Source organism: Excalfactoria chinensis, chromosome 9, assembly GCF_039878825.1.
Source record: "Excalfactoria chinensis isolate bCotChi1 chromosome 9, bCotChi1.hap2, whole genome shotgun sequence".
NCBI lineage: Eukaryota > Metazoa > Chordata > Aves > Galliformes > Phasianidae > Excalfactoria > Excalfactoria chinensis.
Window position 1 is genome coordinate 11,790,353 of NC_092833.1, and position 24,007 is coordinate 11,814,359.

Genomic DNA, 24,007 nt, shown 5'->3' on the forward strand with positions numbered 1-24,007 from the left:
TCAGCTATTAACAATTTGTCCTTCAAAAATGTGACACTTGAGAGAAAGGCTTTGATAATATACTCTGCAAGGTGTATAAACAAACAGGATTATAACCAGTGTGGTATCTTATTATGCAGTCTTTTTGAAAGAAAAGAAAAAATATTTATAGATACCACAAAGTTAGTGAATTCCTCTAAAGAACCAAATGTTATAATTAGGAACCCGGCACACTCAGAACTATTCTACAAATAAGCACCTCAAATCTAGCCTCGTTCTTCCAGAGAAAATAAAGGCCAATGGGCTCCTTTGAGGATTAGCAGACCAGAATTTCTTGGACGGCGGTACTAATTACTTCCAAAGCTGAGGATGATCACGACTTCCAAATTCAAATTTATTGCTGAAACCTCATGGTAAATCTCAGTAGTGCTCCTCTCTAGCTTAACTGTTGAATTAAGGTGCTTTTAGACTGTCTGTAGTTGGAGGACAAAGAGCTTAATTCAAGGATAAAGCAGGATAACAAGGAGGATATTCTGCTGCTCAAAACTTGTGTCCCGTACTGCCTGTGGAGTTGCCAGGTGGGGTCCCATATCCCATATCTGGTAGCAGAGCTCAATATTATGAACTCTTGGCTGTGAAGACTTAGTGACATGGCTTTTAAGGGCTTTCACATATCTGCCACTGCCTGAGCACTCAAACGTGGATGAGGGATGAGGTAAGTTGTGCTCACAGTGGTGGTGAATTTGTTGGTGTTTAAGAGACCCAGGGTTTTATCTCAGATGGAAAGAGATGGATAGAAATACCATTTTTGTGAGCTGTTGGCATAGTACATGAAGGAGGAGCCAGAGTAGTTACACTATCACTCTCTATTGTCAAGCTCTTTTCTTTACTGTCTCCCTATCCCTGGTGGTATGTCACAGGACTCACACATCACAAGAAATGTCTCCTCCAGATGTGATCCAGCAGAAAAAGCAGAGGTCATCAAATTGCTGATTTTTTTTGTTTTTATTTTAAATTTTCTTTTCCTCTGAAAAGTAACTTCTGGATTGAATGATTCCCCTTTTTTTCCCCAGTTCCCTAAACGCCTGAATTTCTACCTGCAGCCTACTGACTTCCTTGTGCAATTTCAGGGAACTTTGAAGTGGGTGTTCACATTGCGGATGTCAGCTACTTCGTACTGGAAGAAACAGCACTGGATAGAGTGGCGAGCGAGAGGGCAACGAGTGTCTATTTGGTGCAAAAGGTAGGAACAGCTTCTTTTCTTCTGAGCACTGTTTTTTTCCTTTTACCATAATTTCATTTTCAAAGTTTATTTTCAGATGCCATCAGTCAAAATCTGGTTACCATTGCAGCAATACTACAAAAATTGGTGAACTGGTGTAGTCGAACACAAGACTTAATGCTATGCACTGGCTCAGGGCTCATGAAGACAGCAGTGTGTGAAGCAGCAGTCCATGGCCATATGTCTTTGGGTAGAAACTCAGGTATGCCAGGGCTTGGTAGCTTAGGAGCAGCTCAGTTGGAACAGGACTCGGCTGGCCTGGAGCTGGTTCATGTCACAGTTTTAGAGCTATGTTTGTACCATCATGAGCTGGAGATAAGCTTGACAAATCCCACTTGGTTTCTCTGTGTTGCTGCTGTGGGCTCAAAATTTGCAGATCATAAGATCATCAAGGTTGGAAAAAGACCTCCAAGATCACCAAGTCCAACTCCAACCGACCCCCACCGTGCCCACTGACCACATCCCTCAGTGCCACATCTCCACTGTTCTTGAACATTTCCAGGGACAATGACTCCCACCGCCTCCCTGGGCAGCCTGTGCTGGTGCATCTCCACTGTTTCTGAGAAGAAATGTTTCCTAACATCCAATGTGAATTGTAGTGGTAGTGATGGAGAGTTTTGCCATCTCACTTCTCGAGGAATCACAGTATTTCAGTTTTCTTTCATCTTGGTATTCCAGATACGGATAAATGGTGCTCTTTCATCATGCACTGAAAATATACTTCTAAATCGTAGAGATTTTAGTACAACAGAACCAAATATTAAACTCAGTTTTGAAGTTGACTTGTAAACCATAAAAATGATGAAGTTTGAGCTTAATGTTAGAGGAGAGGAAGCATCCATGTTTCATCCACGGATGGTTATTTTTGTCTCATTTTTAGTTGAATGTGCAAAAACTCTTCCAAGCTCATGAGCTATTGCAGGTACTGTGTACGAACTGAAACCAGGAAGCTTGGCTCTTGTCTTCAGGCAGTAGAAGTCCTTGACGGTGCAACCCTTCCCAGATGTTGGGGCATCTTTGTTGATATAAACAGTCACATCCTAATTGCTGGGTTGCGTGGAGCAGCCACGAGAGCAGCACAGATAGTGAGACCAAGGAGTGACCTCACTGGATATCACCTTGCCAGGAACTGACTTCCAGGAGTGGGAAGCAGTGTGGATCTCACGGAAACGGCAGTTCTGGCACCGCAGCCTTCACAGCCCTGCAGTCTCTCTGTCAATAAGCCCTTGGCTCTGTGATGCTCTGCTTCCATCTCTGGTAGGGGTGACTCCATGGCTGTCACTCACCATGTCACTCATGCTTGAAGGCGTGTAGTTTTTTGGAAAGAAGGATATATTTTTATAACAGACATTTTTCATGAAAGTGTAGTTGAACTCAGAAGTTAATTGTCCTTTCCAAGTGCTTTTTTTTCCCCAGGCACCAGCCATATGTGATGCCTACAATAAGTTGTATGTTACCTTTTCACATCCATTATCTCCAATTTCTCTTCACCTACCTTGACCTCTCGGCCAGTCATAGTGTTTTGCCCCTTCTTCTGCCCTGCAGAGAATGCATTTTAAGAGTACAAACCAGGTTAGATTATTAAAGCACAGTGTTGGTCAGTATTTAAATTGCAATAGATGAAAAGAAGCAAGAGGATGGGCAAAGGAAAGCAGCCAGCAGTCTGAAACAAGATGGTAGTGTGACTCTTGTAGAAAATATGCTTTCCTTTGATGGAATTGTTTCCTAAGACAGCTGTGATTCTGCTAGAGGTTAACACCATGCTAATCCTCCCAAAGAAGTTAAGTAAGCCACATATTTAATTTTCCCGAGCCATGTATCCAGAAGGGGAGTTATTGTGTAATTGCTAGCGGTCTATTTAATAAAAGTCAAAAGTTTTTTGAAATAAGAGTGTATCAGGTTTTAAGAAGCAAGAAAACCTAAACAGTTTCCTCTTTTTTGGCACATCCCATCGTGTTATTTTAGGTGTGAAGCAGCTCGAGTGAGAGGTCAGCCATAAATCTGTGTAATATTTTATTGGTGCTATTTTATACTCGAGATCAAAGTTGTGATCTGTAAGCCTATCTCTGTGCTGAGTCCCAGGGCTTCGAGACACTCACTTTTGACACCAGCAGGTTGTCGGGGTGTTGATATTTTGATAATCTCGGGCTGAGTAACAAAGAGTTGCTCAAAATCTGAATTCATGGAAGTGTTGATATAACTCTTAAGCAGAAATCTTGGCTCATAAACAAATTGCCTATTTCCTCTGAGTGTCTGTTAGTGTGTAAGCAGTAGGCTTGCTGAGCCCTCCCCGTTGTAGACCTTGGCACCCTCCTCCCGGCACTGGGGTGGGTGCTCCTGGTTACTGCAATCCCTTCCCATGGGATCCATGGGAGAGATGGGGTCACCCCAAGAGTCAGCAGTGGTTGTACCAACCAGCAAGTCAGTTGCAGAATGGGATTATTTGAGGTGAGCCAAACTGTCCTTGCGGCCTTTTGAAAATGAGGAGTTTGTTCTTTTTTCCCTGTTGGTCCAGTTGATTTTTTCCCTCCTCTATTCCTTGCAAAGCCGCTCCAGCAAGTCCAGCGAGCTGAGCCACCCTGGCTACTGGGCTCTGTACTTGGCCAGTGAGTGTGGTGACTGCAGCAGATGGTTCTGATTTCAGAGGTAGTGTGAAGTTTTATCACCCCAGTCCATGTGCTCCCAAGGAATGAATCTGAGGCTGGAAACTCACACTTGGATGCTGGAAATGCTTTGCTAGCCTAAGAGGCAAAGCAGAAATAAATAAATAAATGAAAAAAATACAGCCCAAGGGGCTCTTGCAAGCAGGAGGTCGGATAGATATTCCTGTGCCTGAAGTGGCTCCGCCATCTGAGACCTAGATGTTAAGTACACTGCAGGCTATGGTAAGAAGTCCTGGTGTTTTATAACCCTGGGGTGACGATGCTGTAGGAAACCCCCTGCAGTGCCTTGTCCAACTTTGGCTTTCCCCTTGCCTGGCTGTGTGAGAGGCTGGCAGGGCTGGAGCTCTGCTGCTCTGGCCAGGTACAGCAGCAGTGGGCCTAAGGAGCTTTCACACAGTGAGAAATGTGGTCTGATTTGAAATGCAGACTCGCAGCTGTGAGCCTGGTGGATATCAGCCTTTCGCTGGAAGAAGTGCCCATTCCGTATCTCTTGGGCCCTGCTGGGCTGGTGGGAAGAGATGATGTCTTTTATTGGTCTGGCTGAGAGATGAGCTTGGAAACCAGACAGCACAAGCCTTTCTACAGCCCTTGATTCTAGGATCTGTTCAGTAGAAAGGATTTCCGAGGGGCTGCGGGCCCTTTATTTCCATTATGAAAGTTTTTTTCCCTTGCCCTTCTGGACTCCTCTGAGTGCACTTCTAGGTCCAGCTACTTTTGCACACCCCCTGCTCCCAGCTTTTTTGAGGTGATGCCATGCAGCCCTGCTATTTTGTACATCTTCCATGGGCGTTACAGACGTACTTAGCAAAATCTCTTCTCATCCCACATCTCTTTTAGAAAGAGATGAAAATAATCCTATTGCAACAGTTCCTCCGGGGCAGCCCCTGGGATAACATCTCACTCTCTGAATTTGACACAATTGTGATGTCTTTGTGTGTTAAATGCTGGGCTTGCAACTACTAAGAATCCTTTTTGACTGTGACCGAATCACACTGAGGATCAGGCCAGAAGAGGAAATTTCTTGCTGTCTTTGGAGACTTCTTGCACTGGCTGGGTTAAGTTGCTTTGCCTGAAGTTCCTCCCCTGTAAAACAAGGGTGACGTGGGTTGGAGCTTCTCCATTTAACAGTAGGTTTGTTATAGCTAATTGCTCGGTGAGCACTTAGAGCTGTAATTATGATCTGAGTTAAAGCTTTGCTTGTGTTTCACATCATTGAAAGCCCTTCCGTAGAATTATAGCCTCTTGAATTGGATATTAATCCTGCTCAAGTACACTTAAAACACGCATCCTGTTGTTTCAGTCAGGCTGGTCTTCCTGGATGGGCTTTCATGTTTCATGTCGGCTTTTTGCTAGCAGGCTGTTATTGCTTCAGGATAAGCAAAGGGAGAGGATGTACTAAGGCATGAAGAGATTCAGTAAGTACAGAACATCATCTCTGGGAACCAAAAAGCGTATCGTAAGGTGGATAGAAAGAGATGGAGGCAGATGCTGGTAACAGCAGCTTAATTTGGATGGGAGCTTTTGTTAAATTGCCAGCATGTTGTTCACTGTGACCCGAGCTTTGGGATCTCATGGAGGTCACGGGCAATCCCAGACAGGCAGGGATTTCCGGTAGTCTAGAAAGCTATTTTCTCTCCTTTCTGCTACAGGCTGGCATCGCTTGGGCTAAATTTATAACCCTATGGCGTGGGCCCTTCCAGGCAGCATGGCAGCCCTCACGTACCGAATCTGTCAGTTATGAATGTATGAGTATTGTTAATGTGCTTTGCACAACTGGAATAACAGAGCTCACGGCCTTTGTGTTGCGGGAAACAGCTTATCGTAATCTGTGCCCTGTGACCTCCCAGCTGAACCGACGCTGCTGACTCATGTTGAAAGGGACTCCTTGACAGTCAGAGACCGTACAGTTAACCTCTTGGCATTAATATACAGCGCAATCAGAATGGATTTATGGCCATCGCCCAGTGCCAAACCACAAATGTGATTAAATGTTTTAAGAGCCTTCAAAGCAAAAGGTAAATATCAACTGTGTGCACTTAAGGAGAAGATGGGTATCTGAGACTGTTGTTTTTTACTTGCTGTGTTGATGAGCAGTTGTTCCCTTTGCACCCAAATGTGAAGCGTTGTCTGTGAAATCACCAAATCGGTGTGACAGTTTGGGAGAGCTGGGGTTGCTGCTGTTCCTATGCCAGGTGGCACAGGGGGGCAATCAAAAGTCAGGTGAATTAAATAGCTGCAATATCGTCATGGCAAACTTGGCTGTGTTGCTCTTCTGGAAAGTACCAGCCCACATCACCACTCAAGATAGTTCTTCTTTGAGGGCACTTAATGCTTCCTTATAAAGGTTAACCATGAGAAGAGAAATGAGAATGTAGAGCTCTAAATAATTAGATTTGCTTCATTAAACAGCTTCTAAATATTAGCTTTACTGCTGGCTTCACCTGGGAAATAACTCAGGGATGGCAGAAAGACTTGGAGCTCCTCTGCTTTGCTGTAGTGTGAATATGTGATGAAGCACTGGCACGGGCTGCTCAGGGAGGTGGTGGAGTCACTGAGGGATGTGGTTATGGGCTAGGTGGGGATGGGTTGGGGTTGGAGTTGACCATCTTAGACGTCTGTCCCAACCTTGATGACTCCACGATTGTATGTTCTGCTCTTTTGCTTTGCTGCTGCAGTCGTGTGAGTAATTTGTAGTTTGGTAATTCAGTGATCAACAGCTGCAGTATTGATTGGTTGTAAGGCATTAGAACACCAGCTACAACGTCTGCCAGGAATTTCTGTTGGCTGACATTTTGTTCAAGCAGAGCTAAACACAGGAAAACAGTAATTGTTCTCCTTCTGTTTGCAAACACTGTGTTCAGTAGTCACAAAACAGGTGCTTTTGTTTATCTCACCAACATCTACGTGTTCCTGTCTGTGCCGCAAAGCACAGCTCAATACTTATTAGAGCCACGCATATTCCTGTGATGCGTGGGAGAAATTTCATTTACACTTTGCAGAAAGCAGCCTCAGACTTGCTTTACTTGCCTGGTGCAGTCATCAGTGGCAAAACAAGAGGCACGGTTCCCAAATCCAGGCTCTTCAGGTTCTTACTGACACCACCATGTTTCTTCAGCACTGAGTTTCCTCATCTCTTCTAGGTGATCCCAATGCTTCCCAAGCTGCTCTGTGAGGAGCTGTGCAGTCTCAATCCCATGCGAGACCGGCTGACGTTCTCTGTGATGTGGAAGGTGACTCCAGAAGGCAAGGTGAGTCAAGCAGCAAAGCACGCATCCTGCTCATCAGTCCAGACCCTAATCTTGCAAACAGAATGGTAAAAATGCCACCCCATAACCGCCAGCTGGATAGCAAAGGGCTTGTTGGTGAACAATAAGAGAGGATGTAGGACTGTCCCTATATCTTGTCTTAATGATGACTGGAAAAAATCTCACAATGTGGTGGGGAAGGGAAGAGTATCTGTGTGAATGTTAGAAATGGAGGATTTCCAGCTCATTGCCAGGTCGCTCATACATTTAATATCATATCTCCAGCAGCCAGTCACAGCTAATGGTCTGGGACAGGATGTTTCTCCCTGAATCCAGCCCTGCATTGCGCTTGCAGGCAGTTGTGCAGTGCAGTGGATAAGGATCCCTCTGTGGTCTCCCTGGTAAATGGACTCTTCTATACCTCATCTGTACTGCAAATTACGTTGATACATGTAAAGTATGATAGCTCTTCAGCAAAGGCACAGCTCCATCCTCTGCATGCTGTGTTATTCCTGGGGATCAGCTGGTGCAGCAAGCTGATTTCAGCTCTCTTGATTTCTCTCCCTCTTCTACACTCTTAGTAACAACCCAACAATCTCCTCTTTGCTGATCATTGGGTCCATGCTGCCCTAATGGATACTGAATCTTCTTTTATGCTTTAATAGAATATGGTTGCAGATCTGTGTCTGCATCTCTTCAGCTCTGGCACTGAAGTGGATTCTATTTGTTCAGTGTAAAAATCAGTCCGCTTACCGTAGTGGCAGCATGATTACTCCTGGGACCTTCTAATTGTAGCTACTTGGTGGGCCTTTCATTGACTCTGAGAGCTTTTTGAACAGTTAATAGTCAAGTCTTAATTAAAATAAGCTTTTAATTAAATCCTTAAGTCTCTTAGTCCCTGTAATGTACCCACTATTTGCTTTTCAAATAGTATTTGTACTGACCCTATATGACCAGTAAGGAGACAGGAGGATCACAGCGCCAAGCTTTGCTTGTGGAGGTGGCTGATCCCAGCAGAAGCAGAGCTCTGAGACACAACCTGGGGAAGCAGACTGCATGCGGGTGTCTGAGCAGCCAGGTTTCTCCTCGGAGGTTTTGCAGGGATAGTAGCCTTGGTTGGGGACAGTTGATATGGAGAGGAAGTTATCTCTGAGGTGGGACAGAGTAGATCTCCTGTGTTTCATCTCTGAGCTCCCACTGTCGCTACTCCAAAGCAAGTCCAGAGCCTGCACATCTCCCAGGGAAAAGCCATGCAGATTCCTCTCTTGAATGCAACTGTTAAGTTGGTGGAGTTTTTGTTTATTGTTACAGAAAAGTAGTGCCAGCCTCAGCCCTCTTTGGCAACAGGCACTTTCTTGTTTTTATGGCCTTTGCATTCTGGAGTTGTCATCAGGAGTGTAACACCAGGAGTGTAACAGAATTTTGCCCAAGCAGTTCTCTACGTAGCTTCATGGACTCCAGTGGGACAGTGTGGCATGATGTGTCTGGGATGACTTTCCAAGGGCAAAGGCATTAACTGTATTGCTGAGCCTGTGCTGTTCTTCAGATGCAGAGCTGGGCGTTTTTAGGAACAGCGTAGCACGTTCCTGTTTGGATGCAGTCAACAGAAAGATATTTGTAAACAAACGATGTAACTCCTTGTTACTGCCTGCTGATGTTTGAAGCACAGCCCTGAATGTAGCCTGCATGAGATTTGACATTCTCGTTATGTTCCTGGGGCCCAATATGCTGCATCTCTCATCTTACAAGGAAGCTCTGAAATATTTGGCCTCTTCTGAGCAAGCAGAAAAATAAGATTTTGTTGAAAGCTTCAAGTTCAGGCAGCAAAGTGGAAATCCAGTCCATTGCCTCCTGCAAGGAGCAGAGCAGGTTCTTGGAAATCAATGGCAGAAAGCTCCATGTATCTTCAGACCTGGCTCCCACTGCTAGCCAAGGGACTGGAGCCAGAACTGATAGTGCCATTTGGTGCAGAAGTTAATAGCAGGAGATGGAGCAGCAGGGAAATAGGAGCAGCATCTGAAAGCGTTTGAACAGCAAGTTGAAAAGTGTTGCCTGTTGCAATTGGTGGTTCTGTAGAAGTGCTCAGTTCAAGTGAAGGCTGCTCAGCCTTTCTCAGCAAGGAACGGTAGGTACCTTCTTGGTTCCTGACCACCATCCGTGCATTGTAAGTTTGAAGTATCTGTTACCAGCTAACTAATAATTTCAGAAGTCAATCTCAAAGAGCAGAGCAGCTTCTTCCACATCAAGGACCTTGCTTGTTTAACATCAGGAGATATTGGGGATCTGGCAGATGTTATCAGATGTTGCTGACCTTCCAGATATGGACCCCCCATCACTGCAGGAAGCCTATCCACACTGAATGGGATTGTAGCAGAGCATGGAGCAGGTGCTGCCAGCAATTTTGCATCACCTTTCTGACCAGCTTTATGCCTTTCTCCTCCTTCATTTGTCCTTGTGTGTAGGTAGGGGTCACATGCACAATAACCATGAGCTGAGGGTCTGAGCGCTTTGCATCACAAGGCATCACTTGCTGCATCCCATCCAGCAGGACACTTTCTAACTGAAAATGAGTTTAAATGCCCTGAGATTTTCAGAGATCTGAGCTGCACTGTACTGATGTTAAGGAACATGGGGGTGGGGGGGAAGGGAGAAGAGGGAGACAGCAAAGGTATCTTGGGGTTCAATCCTTTCTTTTTAAGTAAAAAAAGCAATGTCCTTGAAGAGTCTGTTTTACAGATGGCTGTGCTTCGCAGGCATTGTCGCTTGCAGAGTTTACCTTATTCTCTCGTGCTGATGAAGGGTAAGGTGGCACTTGTAACTGAAGTAGAATTACAATTCTCCACTCATTCACTGAGCACTTGTGCTTTGAATGGTTGATCACAGACCGCATCCCTCTCCAGAGCCCTCCTCCTGCCAGTGCTCTTGACTTTTCTGAAGAGCCTTCAGCCCTGTGTCCCTCTGCACCTTCTCACTGGTTAAATGAGCTTTTGAGCACTTACGTATCCTTTCTGGGCTAAGGAATAATTTTGAATTGCTACTTTCACACTGGTTTTCTTTTATGGAGCTTAAGATGGGAGTGACTTCTGGTTAAATTGGTGTAAAGGGAGCTTGAAACACTTTCTGGCTTGAGTTTGGGCCTTGCACCGTAAACTTGCTAGGAGAAATAAGGGGTCAGTGACTGTCTACCTTTCCTCTAGACCCACCAAAATCCTACTCAAGCACTTTCACAAGTGCCAGTCAGACACTACAGTCCCTGTAGCTTTGTGTGGATGTGGCCACACAACAGTCTTTTAGGGCCAGCCTCTCATGTCCCACTGTTTAGGCTTTAACTGAAGAGGTGAAATGCAATCTGATGTGTTCAGATAAGAGATCCTTCTTTGCATGTGCAGGTATCTCTGTCTCTTGCCACTCCTGCATTTATCGAGCTTTGAGTCTGATGTCTGATTTCTGCCATAGTTCTTTATCGAAGACGGAATCCAGGTAGGGGGAGAAGACTGGGGCCATTTTCAATGCGAAATAAAGACTTTATCATGCCTATACGCATTATTAGACACTAGAGAATCTAAAGAGCCTTCTGATTGCCTCAGTGTGATAAGATCTTCATTCAACAATGAAAATCACTGGTGAGGTCTGTTGTCATTCTTTCCACTGTTGGTACAACCTCTCCTGCTTTTGTGCAGTGGAAGCCTCCAGATCTACCTATACTTTCTTGTGTTGCAGATCCTTGACGAATGGTTTGGGCGGACAGTCATCTGTTCCTGCGCAAAGCTGAGCTACGACCACGCACAGAGCATGATAGAAAACCCCGGGAAGGTGTTCTCACCTGAAGAACTGCCCCCTGTCTCCCCTCAGCACTCAGTAGCCAAGATACAGCAAGCTGTGCTGAATCTGCATCACATCGCCCAGCACCTCCGCAAGCAGCGCTTCATCGACGGTGCTCTGCGCCTAGACCAGGTGGGATTTGCTGTTGTATTCCTTTAGAGTTTCCTGGTAGAATAAAAACTCCAAGGGAGAGGTGGGCTGGAATAGGAAGATAAGTTTGTGTGCTAATGTCATCTTAAAAATGGCATCAAATTATCTACCAAAAGCACCAAGTAGGATGAAAAGGAAAACCCAACTCTCTTTGAGGAGTGGTCCATCTGCCAGTATTTTTCAGAATCCTGAAGCTATAGCAAACTTGGTAAGTAACTTGCACAGCAGAAGCAATGACAGCAGTGCCATTCATGATCAGGCAGTTTGGGTATCCTTAGTGCACATCACACTGTGAACAGTTATCCTCCACGTTTATTCCTGTGCTTGCAATACTCCTGTTTTCCACCACTTTCATAGCAGTTCTCTGGACAGGGAAAGTGGCTAAAATGTTATCTAAGCTGATGTTTATAAGCGAGTGTGGTTCAGAGGGAAGAAATGTGTGTGAGGAGGTTTAGTGTCTGGGACAATCTAAGTAGTCTTCTATGCTGTAAAGTAGAAATGGCACACAGAACAAGTAGATCCAGATATTTTAGATTTCTACAGCAAAAATACTCTGCATTTGAGGTTCTGCTGCTCTGAGGTGGCCATGGTCAGGTTTTGTGGATGGGAGATTCCTGTAATTTGTAGAACCCAATGGCCTTCCCGACCAGGAGACAAAGTCATCTCTTAATATAAGGAAGCTCTATTGTTTCATATTGCAAAAGGTGCATGAGTCAACATAATCATACTGCTGAGAAAGAAGCTAGCGTACCGAGATGTATAAACAGGACTATTGTATGTAAGAGGTATGTTGCAATTCTTCCATTTTATTCAGGGCTGTAGTATTGTCTCCAGTTGTGGGAAAGCGTGGTTTACATCTGATTGTAGAGAGGGAGAGCAACCAGTGTCTGTAATCAGTGAACTTCCTTGACAGAGCACGTGGCTTAATCTGGTGGAGCTGCTGTGAGGAGGAGGTAATGCAGTGTCACCATTCCAGGACAGGCAGGATGAGACATCCGTGTCTTGACTTTCAGAGATGGAGGGTTATGCTTTAAGATGAATGTTCTGGTGTAAGAGTTGTGATGGCCAAGGCTGTTTTGCCTGCATACATTGAAGGTCCTTAGGGACTGGTTAGGAACATACAAGTAAGCCTGGAGCCAAGAGCTTTTGGTCAGGGTACTCTCTTGCTTGAAAGAAACAATCTGTTTGTAATCTATTTTTGGAGATCAGACTCATTTTGAAATCGTGCAGAGTTTGCTTAAAACTTCTTAGGAACAGAGGTTCACCTCATTGATGTTTATCATTCAGTGGCTAATAAGCTGGGTTTTTGTTTCCAAGCACGCTGAGTGCTAGAGAAATGCAGTTTGCATTACACAAGTCATTACACAAGCTTAGTGTTGTGCTGAACGGACACCCTATGTGCTTGACTTTAGTACCTGTTATCAGACTAACCTCAGCACATGTTTTAAAACACTTGTGACATTTTAAATGGGAGGATTTGGCTCGGGAAGCATCCTGTTCCATGATATCCCATAACAGATTAGCGGTGTTTTATTTTGCTCTGTGCTTTTTGTGGAAGAGCCATGAAAGAGAATGTATTGAAGCATCACCTGTGAGATTTGGGTTAAAAGCCACTTCTGCTTCTGCTTTCAAAGGGGCTGATTCCCAGTCAGCCTGCTTCCTAGGTGGTGTTGAACTGGGTTATACAAATGCCCTACAAGAGGCATTTCACTGTACTGAATCTGTCTCCCCTGGCAAGAGAGTCAGGGTGAAAGTAATGGCTCTTGAGAAGGAGTGTATTTTAGTTCAAGGAATATTCTCACTGTACTTACTCTATTCAAGTACTGCCATGATAGCTACATTTGATAAACTACATCCTCCTCAACGCATGGGAAAAGCTGTTAGTGTAAGGCCTGAATAGAAGCAGTGTTTGAGGGGTGTGTACATGGACACATCCAGTGTATATGGTGGGACAGAGCAGTCTGTAACTAGTAGTAAAATGAGATTAGTCCATCTCCGTTTGTTCCCCCACTTTGAGTTCCCATGGATGCAGCTCTGATCTGGGTCTGACTTCCAGCCTCAGGGGTGGGCCCGAATGGGAAACACACCTTTCTAATCTCTGGACCTCTCACTGATTTCCTGTTGAGTAATGTAAGTCCTGAACAATGGAAGACAAACTCCAGCAGGAAACTAGGGGCAATGAATTATCAGATTCCAAATAAATATGTGAGGAAAGGAAATGATCATCCCATAGGATGAAGGGAGGGGGTGGCTGGGCATGGGTGACTCGTGTGCTTTTTTTTTTCCAAGGGATGTGAGCCCTCTTCCTATACGTTGCATTATGTTTGAGTTCTGCCTTGGGGTCACTCCCTACTGAACAGCGATGAGCTTTTTTCCTTACTCCCACCCTGTCATTTTTCAGCCTGACATGCTCTTGTGCTTCCTGTTAGTAGGAAGAAAATCATTAGGAGAAGAGTCTCCCTTCCTGCTTTGCCACTGGCCATGGTGGCCTCAGGCTGGTGTTCTCCCTGTCTGCCTCAGTTTCCCCTTAGCAATGATCTCTATTTCCCCTGTGGCATCCATATGATTTAGGATTGATTCCCCAGAACTAAGAACATCTCCCTTCTGAAGCAATTCACGTTGGGTATTAGGAGAAGTTTCATCCCAGAAATAGTGGTGATGCACTGGCACAGCTGCCCAGGGAGATGGGGGAGTCACCATCCCTGGAGGTGTTCAAGGGCTGAGGAATTGTGGCACTGAGGCTCATGGTCAGTGGGCACAGTGGGGATGGGTTGACATTTGGGCTTAGTGATCTTTGTGGTCTTCTCCAACCTCGATGACTGTATGTTGTGGTGAGGGGAAAGTTTCCTGTCTGAACATTGCTTCTACATTTTTGGGACCTAACGTGAGAGCAGCATTTGCTTGCACATAGTTCTCCTTCAGCAGTAATTTTAGAAGCAGGAATCTCCGTAGCTCAACAGTTGAAGAATATTTTTTTGGATAGTGTGGGAATAGCACATCTGAATCACTCAGCAAACCTGGAGAAGAATTACAGATGTAGTGCGTGGTCTTGAAAGCTACGGGTTTGTCAATGCAATATCACTGTAGGGCTGTGAAATTTTGACCACGGCAACCTGCAGTCCTGCCACTCTTTTTTTTTCCCCCTTATTTCCTTTCTGAAGTCTTTAAGAGGGGAATCCACCTCCATTGGACCTTAAGTCTGAGGACCTTCTGGGCAACCTGAGCCACATGGCTGATGCTCTATGGGATCTTGCAGTTCCCATAGCCCTCTTGTGGGGCTTTTTCCCTAGCGTATAGTTATATGTATGCTATCTTGCTATATATATGCTAGCTTGCTAGCTCCAGAAGGCAGCTGAGCACTAATTTTTAAAGGTTTCGAGTCTTTGCATCTTCAGCAGCTAAAGAGCTTACAAAACTTTGTCCACGCAAACAGGGATGAATGTATTTCTTTTCTATCTCCTTAGGAGCTACAGCTTTGAGATGTAAAGGGAGGGCTTGCTTTATGCTGTGGCTTTGAGACAAAATATTCAGGTATTTATGGCATCATCTGCTCCTGACCTCCCTCCTGCCCCAGGCCACGAAGTGCTACCCCTCTACTGTCCTCTTGCAGCTCTTAGCGTGCCCGTGCTATAAAGTGGAGCAGGGATTTGACCTGGTTTAAAAACCAAAGTGAGCACTCCTCACAACTTTTCTTTTTTTCCTGGCCGTGTTACTTTCATGCTGGATCCCTTCCCCAAACCACAGCTTTTAGAAACACTAGCCAGAGAATCAGATAGAAACTTGCTGTTAAAAAAGAACCATCAAGTTTATAGAAAAGCTCCTTAGCTCAAGCCTGCCTAGAGGAGACCTGCTGATAAATGGTTCTCTTTTTGGCTTGGGAAGTTTATAAATGAATCACGAGGACAGATGCCTACAAAGAGGCAGGTTCAAAGGGATTTCAGTGTGTATTTAAAATGAGAATGCCCCGAGATGCTGATCTGTCTCTATGACAACTGTGTGAGCTGTGAGAGGTGGTTGTGCCGGTGGTTCTGCCTTTGCCAATGCACTTAGACCTGTGTGCTCAAAATGTTGGCTTTGACCAAAGTTCATTGTGTGAAGAACCCAAAGTGCATTTGTGTTTGTTGGTGACTTTCGTTTGTTTTGTAGAATAGCTTTCCTCCTTGTTTTCTGCACAACAGGTGTTCAGCTTTGCAAGTGAATGTGGGAAAAGAAAGAAAGAAGGATAAAGATGGCAAAGATGGGACTGTTATGCAAATGTAAGGACTGAATTGGTAGTGAAGTGATCTTACTTCTGCTTGTTCTCAGGCTGTGTGCTGGGTCAGTGTCACCTCATCTGAGCAAGCATTGCTTTTCCCTATGGGTTTCTTATTGTTTTGAATAACATAAAGACAGTAAAAATGGTGGTGGTGTACCCCTGCGCCATGCTGGAGACGTTGCTTATATTCTATCCAGTGGTTGCTGGCAATAAGGAAATAAGTGATCTTTGAGAATAGCTGTGTTTAATTAAAATTGGTGTGACTCCAGAAGTAACAGTATTGCTGCTGCAGGAAATGTATGACCCCCAGTACAGGAATGTGTGCTAGCAGCATGCCAGCTCCTAAGCTCCCAGTTATATATTGTGCTGCACGGACTCACCAGATCTGTATGGTTTTTGAACCTCTCAGAACAGATTCTACTTGATTCAAACAGTTCTCAGCGGCCAACTAAACTTAGAAGGTGAGGAGGAAGAGGTACATTGTACGTGCAGGATGTGACTTTGTATGTTGGGAAATCTGGGATTTCACTGTGGCTGCTGGGATAGGACAGAAACACATTTTTAAACAGTAACACCTGCTAATACCGTTTGCTTGGAAGTCTCAGAAGGCAGAGATTAATTACCATCACCACTGAAATATTCCAATATGAGCAGTTGTTAGAAATAATTATGAGACATCGTGCTGTCATATTTTCTGCCTTGTGTCTGTAAGGCAAGCATTCAGATCATCTCTTCTTTTTGCTGTGTGGAGGTAGTAAATGTTTCTAGCAGAACAGCCTGTTAAGCAGCCCTTGTGCACTGAATTCAGTATATCCGTATACAAACAGGAGGTGCTTTGGCTTGAAACTGTGCTTGGTTCCAATGGGAGCGTTGGATAGTGGGTACCAAATTCCTCTCATGTTCGGTTCCCTTGGGATGGGCTGAGGTGTGTGCACAGCCACGTGGTTTGGCTTGGGAGAAAAACCAAAAGGCCCATTTATAAAATCTCAGGAATTGCTGTGATACCTCCCTAAAGATGCTGCTACAGCAGCGGTGCGTGAGGCAGGATGGGCTGCACATACAGTGCTGTGAGATAAATGGAAATGCAGACTGACAAGGGGCTTTCACTATTCACTTCCTGTCACAATTCTGCCATTGTCTAGTGCTTTTCTTTGATGTCTGGTTAAAGAGACGTTGCTGATACCCAGAATGGGGACAGCAGGTGCTGTGCGATCATTATGGACAGTTACTTATACTGCATGATACATTAGGCAGCTGGGGGGATGTTGGATGTATTTGGAGATTCATTTCCTCTGAGGATTTTAATAGTCTTTTGCATAGCCCCAGTTAATACATCAAAATGAGCATCTAAGGCCATAGCTGTCTTCTGGGGGATGCTGCTCTTCCCTGCAGGAGGCACCAGAATGCATTTGGAAAGGTGAGTTAGTGAAATAGGAAGGATTTTCAGAATGCCTTTCCTACGATACCACAGGGAAAGCGGTCCTTCTCAGGACACTATGAAATGTCATGGTTGTCAGGAGCAGCCAACAGCTCAGGTCGAGCAGTTTGCACACACACCAAGGAGACGTGAGGTCATGTTATGGAGTTGGGTCTGTGTGGGCCGAGCAGCTTTCTGTGTGCATGGAGATGTTTGCATCGCTGGGGAGGCATTAAAATATTTTGATTAAGTTGGGATTTTGAGTGGAAAGCCTTCCGAGTCTAACTGCGGTGGGTCTTTCACCCCGAGATTTTAATGAAGTGCACCCAGGGTAGGACTGATGTCCCCGCGCATGTCCTGCCATTCCATGATCATTCTTATAGAGCTGAGCGGCTGTGTCACAGCAGGAGCAGGTGGTGAATTGGCCACGTTGGCTCCAGCAGGAGCAGGGAGTGGGATACTGGAGTGTAGGACTGGGCTGTAGAGTGTTGTGCTGGGAGCCACTGCAGCCAGATGTCTGGGCAAACACATCCAGGAAAGAGCTCCCCACACAGCTGTTCTCCAGTGTTGATTTACCACCTGTAGTGCAAGAGTGGGTCACGACGTTTTCTGTTCTTGTTGGAGTATTCCAGCTACTAACTGATGTATTCAAGTTCTCTGGTCATGTGCAAGTGTTTTTCTAATAATCAAATAAACACATCTGAACTTCTTAGCTGTATTAAATCTACCATGTACCAGAAGCTCCTCCAAAGGGAAAAAAAAAAAAGTCATTGATTTTGAGATGCTGTCACAGCTTCATTCATCTGCCAGCATCAGAGCAGGTACCTGCATGTGTCAGTCAGATTGCAGCTATCCCATGGAAATCTGTCGTGCTTGATCAAGCCAGAGTTGCAGTGGGCAGTTCTTCGTGCCACTTTCCAAATGTCTTGGTTTTATCCCATCAAGTGAATCCAGCCACTGATCAGCCATTGTAAAAGGGGCTGAGTGGGCAGCCATCGTGTGCTGACTTGCTGATAAAGCTGAAGGCATTTGCCAAGTGCTCCAAATTCACACATGGAAGGCACCTTTTGGTTTCCTGGGCTATCTATCCAGTCGAAGGTGGGTCAGCAGCCTGGGGTGAGTTGCTCTTGGGGGCTTCAGGCAGCACTGAATATCTGTAGATGAGTGAGAGAGGGGATCTATTGTAGGTGCTGCCTCGGTGTGAAGGGATATGTCTCAAACATGAAGCTGTTAGCTAGGGGGTGAGCAGAGAATTCAGTGCTTGATTTAGCTCTTGTTGGTATTTTTGAGGTTAGAGGGAAGAGAAGTGGCTTTTACTGGTTGTACTTCAGGAGGTTCAGAACAGACAAACTGGTTCTAAATGTTTGTGTAGCTCTGCATGTGGGTTGAATGTTAGAACAGAATTCTGATTTTTCATTTCTTGTTGAGGAAGCAATCCTTGCTCTCGGTGTGTCTTGCTTTCCAGTTGGTTGTTGGTGTTGTTCTTACCCAGCGATAAACAGACGTCATCAGAAAGTCTTCTGTTGCTTCAGATTGCATTTGTCACATATTTGAACAGAGACTTGACAAGGTGTTTTTTTCAGGTATTAATTATTGCTGACTGCGTGGCTAATCCATCATTCTGTTTAGATGGAGTCAGTGTGTGTTGAGTGATCTAAGTTCAAATGTGATCAGTCTGCCGTAGGTGAAGATGTAGCAGCTCTTTGTCAAAGCCAGTTCTGTTTCACCTAGCAGTAAATGGAAGAAAGGCTAATTGTATAATGACAAAAGACAACGTTTGGAAGGAGTTGAAAGATACAGACGTTGCAGTTCTGTGATTCCTCATTTCAGTTCCCAAGTGAGAGTAGGGGGGAAAAGAATTCTTTCTTTCCATGACCACAGCTCACTTTATCAAGTGTCTCTGGGTATGATCATTTCTCCTGGGCCCTGGGACACTTTATCTTTTCTCGTGTAACATAAGGATGCTGAAGTACAAAGAAGCTCAGAGAGCACCTGTGCTTTCCAGGGCCTTCTGAAATGAAACTGCAAGAGTTTTAGGCAAAATCCCAGCAACTGAGATGAGAATGGAGCCCATTTTGCCTGATCTGAAGAAGCCAGTGTGCTGCTCAAGTCCATTTTTGGGTTTGTCTTTAAACTTTCCAAGTCCAAGCCCATGTCTCCTGAAATGATATGCCCTGCTAAAGTTTGCAGTGATTCACTGGGAGTGCATTTTGTTGAGCAACCCGTTGCTTTTGTTTTGAAAGCAAGTGACCGAGAATCTGTCTTTAGTAATCTAGATCATTTATCTTGTACTTCTTTGCTTCTTCCCTTGGTAATAAGGAAGTTTTTTCTAGCATGAGTGTAATTCAGATTGTAGATTTCCCCTGAATATGTAATTGTGTAAAACGGGACAGTGAAACATAACTTCCTAGTTAAGATCTTTGGTCCACCTTTCACTTTGATTTTGAGATTCATCAGTACTTCATATTTCATAAAGACCTCCTCCCTGCATTCACTCCTTTGCGTGGTGCTTTGCTGGGTTGTAAAAGAGGCATTGTGATGCCTTGGTGCTGCCTGCTCCCATCTCCAGACACAGCTATTGATTCCTCCCCAGATATACATATTCATAAGTTGTATTGTCAACACCTGAAAACTTGATGGTGGTATTAAACCATGCCCTCTGAAGTTAATGCACTCTGTGGTTTGGATCTGGTCTGGTAGCAGATTTATTGCCGATTTTGTGCCAATTTATTACCAACAGAGTCGGTTGCAATCCATTGCCCGTCTGTGATGGGCTTCTGTTAAATTGATATTCACTTGAAAATGAAGCAAGAGGCGGTGAGAAAGTAGTCTCGGGGGTTTGCTAAGCTTGAGTGGTTTGAGAGACTTCAGACATCTGGAGGAAACCAGCCATGCAAAATCACCATGAAAGGTTTTTGTGGGTGGCTCCTTTAACTAGAATTGAAAAACTTGTTCCTGTCTCAGAAGTACAAACTTACCGAGCAGTCACGTTTGTTTGTTTGTTTGTTTTAGAAGCCAGCTTAGCCTGAGTGAAACAAATTGTGGTTTGTGCCTTCCTTGACAATTGAAATAAACTATTTGTATCCTGGGATTTGATCCATCTGATCTGGCTTTCCTTGGGGACTGCGAAGCTGTAGCTTATTGGGTGTCCTGTGGCAATGCTGGGGTCAGCCCTCTAACAGAGACATTCTCACTCCCATGCATCAACAGGAGGTTTTGCATTAGCTTTACGGCTGCAGTTTCACCTCAATTTCAAGGTCTCTGTTTTCATCTCTAGACTCTCCTTTCTTTTCTGAGAGAGCTCCATTGATCCAGCTAGCGCTTTGCTTTTAATTAGCATGTTAGGGTAGGAGCTCACCCACAATACTAGGAAATAAAATGCTTAAATGGCTAAAATGGGATTTAAAAAGATGCAATTTATTAGATGGTTTCTCTCAGTGATGTGTTTAGCAGGTATAGAAGAGAGAATGAACTAAACCGGGCTTTGGCATTTGGGAAAGTGAGTCATTTTTTCTGTTGCATCACGTATAAACTTTTCCCTTCTCATGTATGGTATGGTTGAAATTACTTTGAGGTTTTGAATTTTCACTTCAGCTCTCTGTTTTTTATTATTTTCAAACATTACTGAAAGCGATGGTTGATAGTCTTTAAACCGTTCTCGCATTGCCTTGCTCTTTAAGGTTTTTGTTGCTGTTGTTTTTTAACTAAGTCAATGGGCAACATATAGGTGGTTAAATGAGATGGAGAATTAATGGTGAGAGCAAGAGGTAGCCATGGTGATTGATGCGTATTCTGTGGTGGCAAGTAGTTCTGTTGTTGAACTGCCATTACTCAGAGGACCAACCTTGGATTCTTTCTGCATTATGGTCATCTCTTCAAATTCTAAAGCATTCGTACAGGTTCCTTAAAGTCAGTTTAAGGGTCATAAACATGATGGTATTGCAGCTTGTTGAGGCAGCAGACAGATGAGTCTTCAAAGAATGCAGAACAGCATGGGACCCTATGAATGCCCCACTGACATAGGGCCATCACAAGGAAGAGTGGTTTCTGCCACTATAATGTCTTCCAAACTTTGTGAAAACTTGGTAAAGTCTTCAATAGGCATTGAATACTGAGAGAGGCCAGGTGGAAATCCAGTATCTGAATGGAGTCTCCCCAGATTGGATGCAGCACTGAAACAGATGATGTCCATGTGGTGTCTCCTGTGATGCACAGGCTTTTTGGGGTGATGAAATTCAGCAGGTGGAGTTGTGCTAAACCTTACCTGCTCTGCCTGCTTTGTAAGGAGAAATGGCTGCTCCATCAAGCAAGCTGCTGGATGACCTTCCTTCCCTTGAGCTGAAGGCTCCCAGCTGCAGCTGGACACTGCAGCAAAGAGGGGACTTGCCCCAGTCCCTAAGTGTCTGGGTTCAGTGACACCATCTGGGCTCAGTGACACCATCTGGGCTTCAGCCCTTCAGGAAAATTGTTGAAGAAAAGGCAGCTCTTAAAACCAAATTATTTGGTTTAGTGGTTTTGGATTTTTTTTGCAAAGTTTTGGCTTGGTATGTTCTTGGGCCTCGTTTATCCTTGCTCTTGCTGTTTGTAGCTTGCTTTGGACTGAGCACTGAGGAGCGGTGTTTTTTAGAGTAATATTTGCAATACTGGTAACATAGTGATGGGTACAAAATACAACTTAAAGGGGGAAGACTTGCAAAAAAGAGACATGAAACGGGTGCAACACGGGTTATACCACCCAACTGTCATTAATGCTTAGTTTGAAGATTTATGTTAGTGGAGGGCATTTTTTGTTTGCCCGAAAGAAAAACTCTTGCCCTCCTTCAAGGAAGGGCTACCCCAAATGTTTTCAGAACTAACATATGGATCGCAGAGTTGTAGGGATTGGAAGGGACCTCTGAGGATCATCAAGTCCAACTACCAACAACCCCACTAAAGCTGGTTCCCTACAGTGGTGTGCCCAGTCTACTTTGTCTCATGGGGAAGAGGTTTGATCTTCAGTGCTGACAGATCTTGTCAAAGCCCATGTGATCCTTCTCTTAGTGGGGTCCTTATGAGAGGACAGACATTTCACAGCTTGCTGAATGTCAGCTGTGACTGTGCACCAATGCCTGGAATGTGCTGTGCCTGGATGCCGATGCCTGCAGCTATGGCATCCTGGAAATGTAAATCTGGAAAGAGCTTTAGGGGAAGATTCTTTCCTTTCCTTGGCAATAGGAGGAGCTCAGCTGGCAACAGTCCTGAGCCATGTTTGTCATTGCTTTGTAGCTGCTGGGGCCTGTAGGCAGAGCGTTTCCTCCAGGAGATGTCTCCATGACCTTCACCCACACAGCCGTCTACAAGCAACATGGGAGAAATTTGCCCCTGAGCCCTTCCCTCACGTGTCCCTGATTAGTCACTGCCTGGAATCTGAAACACCAGAGGCCTGCAGACACTTCGTGAGCCAAGGTCCACTGGGGAAGAGTTCAGCAGCCTGCAGGGCTCACCTGACTTTAGCCCGCTCGTCAAGCAGGGTGACTCACACAAGGTTATCTTGAATCTCATCCAACATTTATGCTCATTGCAACCAACAAGACAACCTGCTGGCTGCTTTAATAGTGTTTTACTGCACCTAGCTGCAGCATTGCACTGTGCAGGGGAATACTGGGGTGCGAGGTGCCCTTACATGCAGGCCAAGCAAGTCACCTTGAGCTCCCCACAGGTAATTAGAATCACAGAATCATTAAGTTTGGAAAAGACCTCTAAGATCACCAAGTCCAACCCCAACCCATCCCCACCATGCCCTCTGACCATGTTTCCACATCCCCGTGGTTCTTGAATGGTGACTGGGATGGTGACTCCCCCACCTCCCTGGGCAGCCTGTGCCATGCACCCCTACTCTTTTTGAGAAGACATTTTTCCTGATATCCAACCTGAACCTGGAGCAACACCATCACCTCTTGTCCTGTTGTGGTGGCAACTGTGTTTTTTTCAGCCCTAGGGTTGGGTTGATGGAAAGAAGTGTGAGGCTTGGTTTAGGGAAGAAAAAAAAAAAATTAGCCCATTCGAAAAGCAATTTGTTTCTGCTTTCTGTGAGCGAGGTTTCCAAATGAACTTTTAGTCAGTTCTGCAGTACAATAAACGGGACTGGAAAAAAATACCAAGTGAAGTAACACAGTGGCTGTGGTAAACATGAACCGAGGCCTTGGAAGTAGCTAATGGCATACCACAAAAGAGTCTCCTTTCACCCACCGCCGGCCGTGCCAGCAGCGAGTGCTGCCAGCGCTGGCTTCTCTCAGAGGAAAGCATCATTTGGCTCCCTTTTGGATTTCATTACTCTTCCTGCGCTCCCTCCTGCTCGCAGCAAAAGCCTTTCCAGTTGTAAAGAAGTGAATTAACTCCCTTGGTGTCAGTGATGGATGAGGCGCTTTCTCCCTCTTCAAAGAGGCGAGCCGTGCCGGTGAATGTGGGCCAGCCGAGTTGAAAAGTCCAAGCGGAACAGGGGAGCCCACGAGGTGACCCAGCTGTCACACAGGCACCCTGGGGATGGCTCCCACTGGTGCCGTGCAGGATGGGAACAAAGCCGCTCTCAGCGCATTCCCCTCCCACCGGGCTCCTGGGTTTTGTCCCCTTTCAATGGCCTTGGGCTCATGGCTTAGCACACAGCAGCCGTCGGCACAGGGCTCAGAGCCTCAAAGGCTTTCAGGGTTAGCACGCTGGTACTTGGAGAGCTCATTCCGGGCGTCCATGGCTAATCATATTAAAGGTGACCTCGTGGGCAGTGCTTTCCATTGTTGCCGTATGTTTTGTCCAGTGCTTGAGTGATGTTGTGCATTGGAACGTATTCATGCGTCACCTAATTTAATCACCAGGCTTAATCCCTTCTCCTGTTCTACACTCTTAGAATTTACTGGCTCTTTGTGCATTGTCTGGGGCTCCTTCACAAGCCAATACAGACTCCTGCAGATATTTTTATTTACTTCCAGAATCTATTTTAAAAAAGCATCCCAGCAACAAACCCAGTAAGCTCTGCAGAGAGCGAGTGGCGTGGTGGGCGCTCCGGAGGCTGGCCCTTATCCCTGCCCTCTTCTTCCTCCATCTTTTCCATAGAGACATTACGGATTGGGCTCAAGGGTTTAAATAAGAACAAAGCAAAACAATGCGAATGGAAAAACGACTGAGAAAGTTGTGCTTCTCCTTTTAATATTGTTGGAATAA

At 45.1% G+C, this 24,007-nt stretch overlaps 1 protein-coding gene across 4 annotated transcripts in view; it reads left to right on the plus strand.

Moving 5' to 3' along the window:
- DIS3L2 (DIS3 like 3'-5' exoribonuclease 2) overlaps nucleotides 1-24,007 on the plus strand; it is a 160,828-nt gene that overhangs the window by 99,316 nt on the left and 37,505 nt on the right. For all 4 annotated transcript variants that reach the window (XM_072344181.1, XM_072344183.1, XM_072344182.1 and 1 more), the window contains 3 exons: nucleotides 1,110-1,222; nucleotides 7,065-7,172; nucleotides 10,890-11,123. In XM_072344181.1, coding sequence (XP_072200282.1) covers nucleotides 1,110-1,222; nucleotides 7,065-7,172; nucleotides 10,890-11,123 — 455 coding nt within the window. The remainder of the gene's footprint in view (nucleotides 1-1,109; nucleotides 1,223-7,064; nucleotides 7,173-10,889; nucleotides 11,124-24,007) is intronic.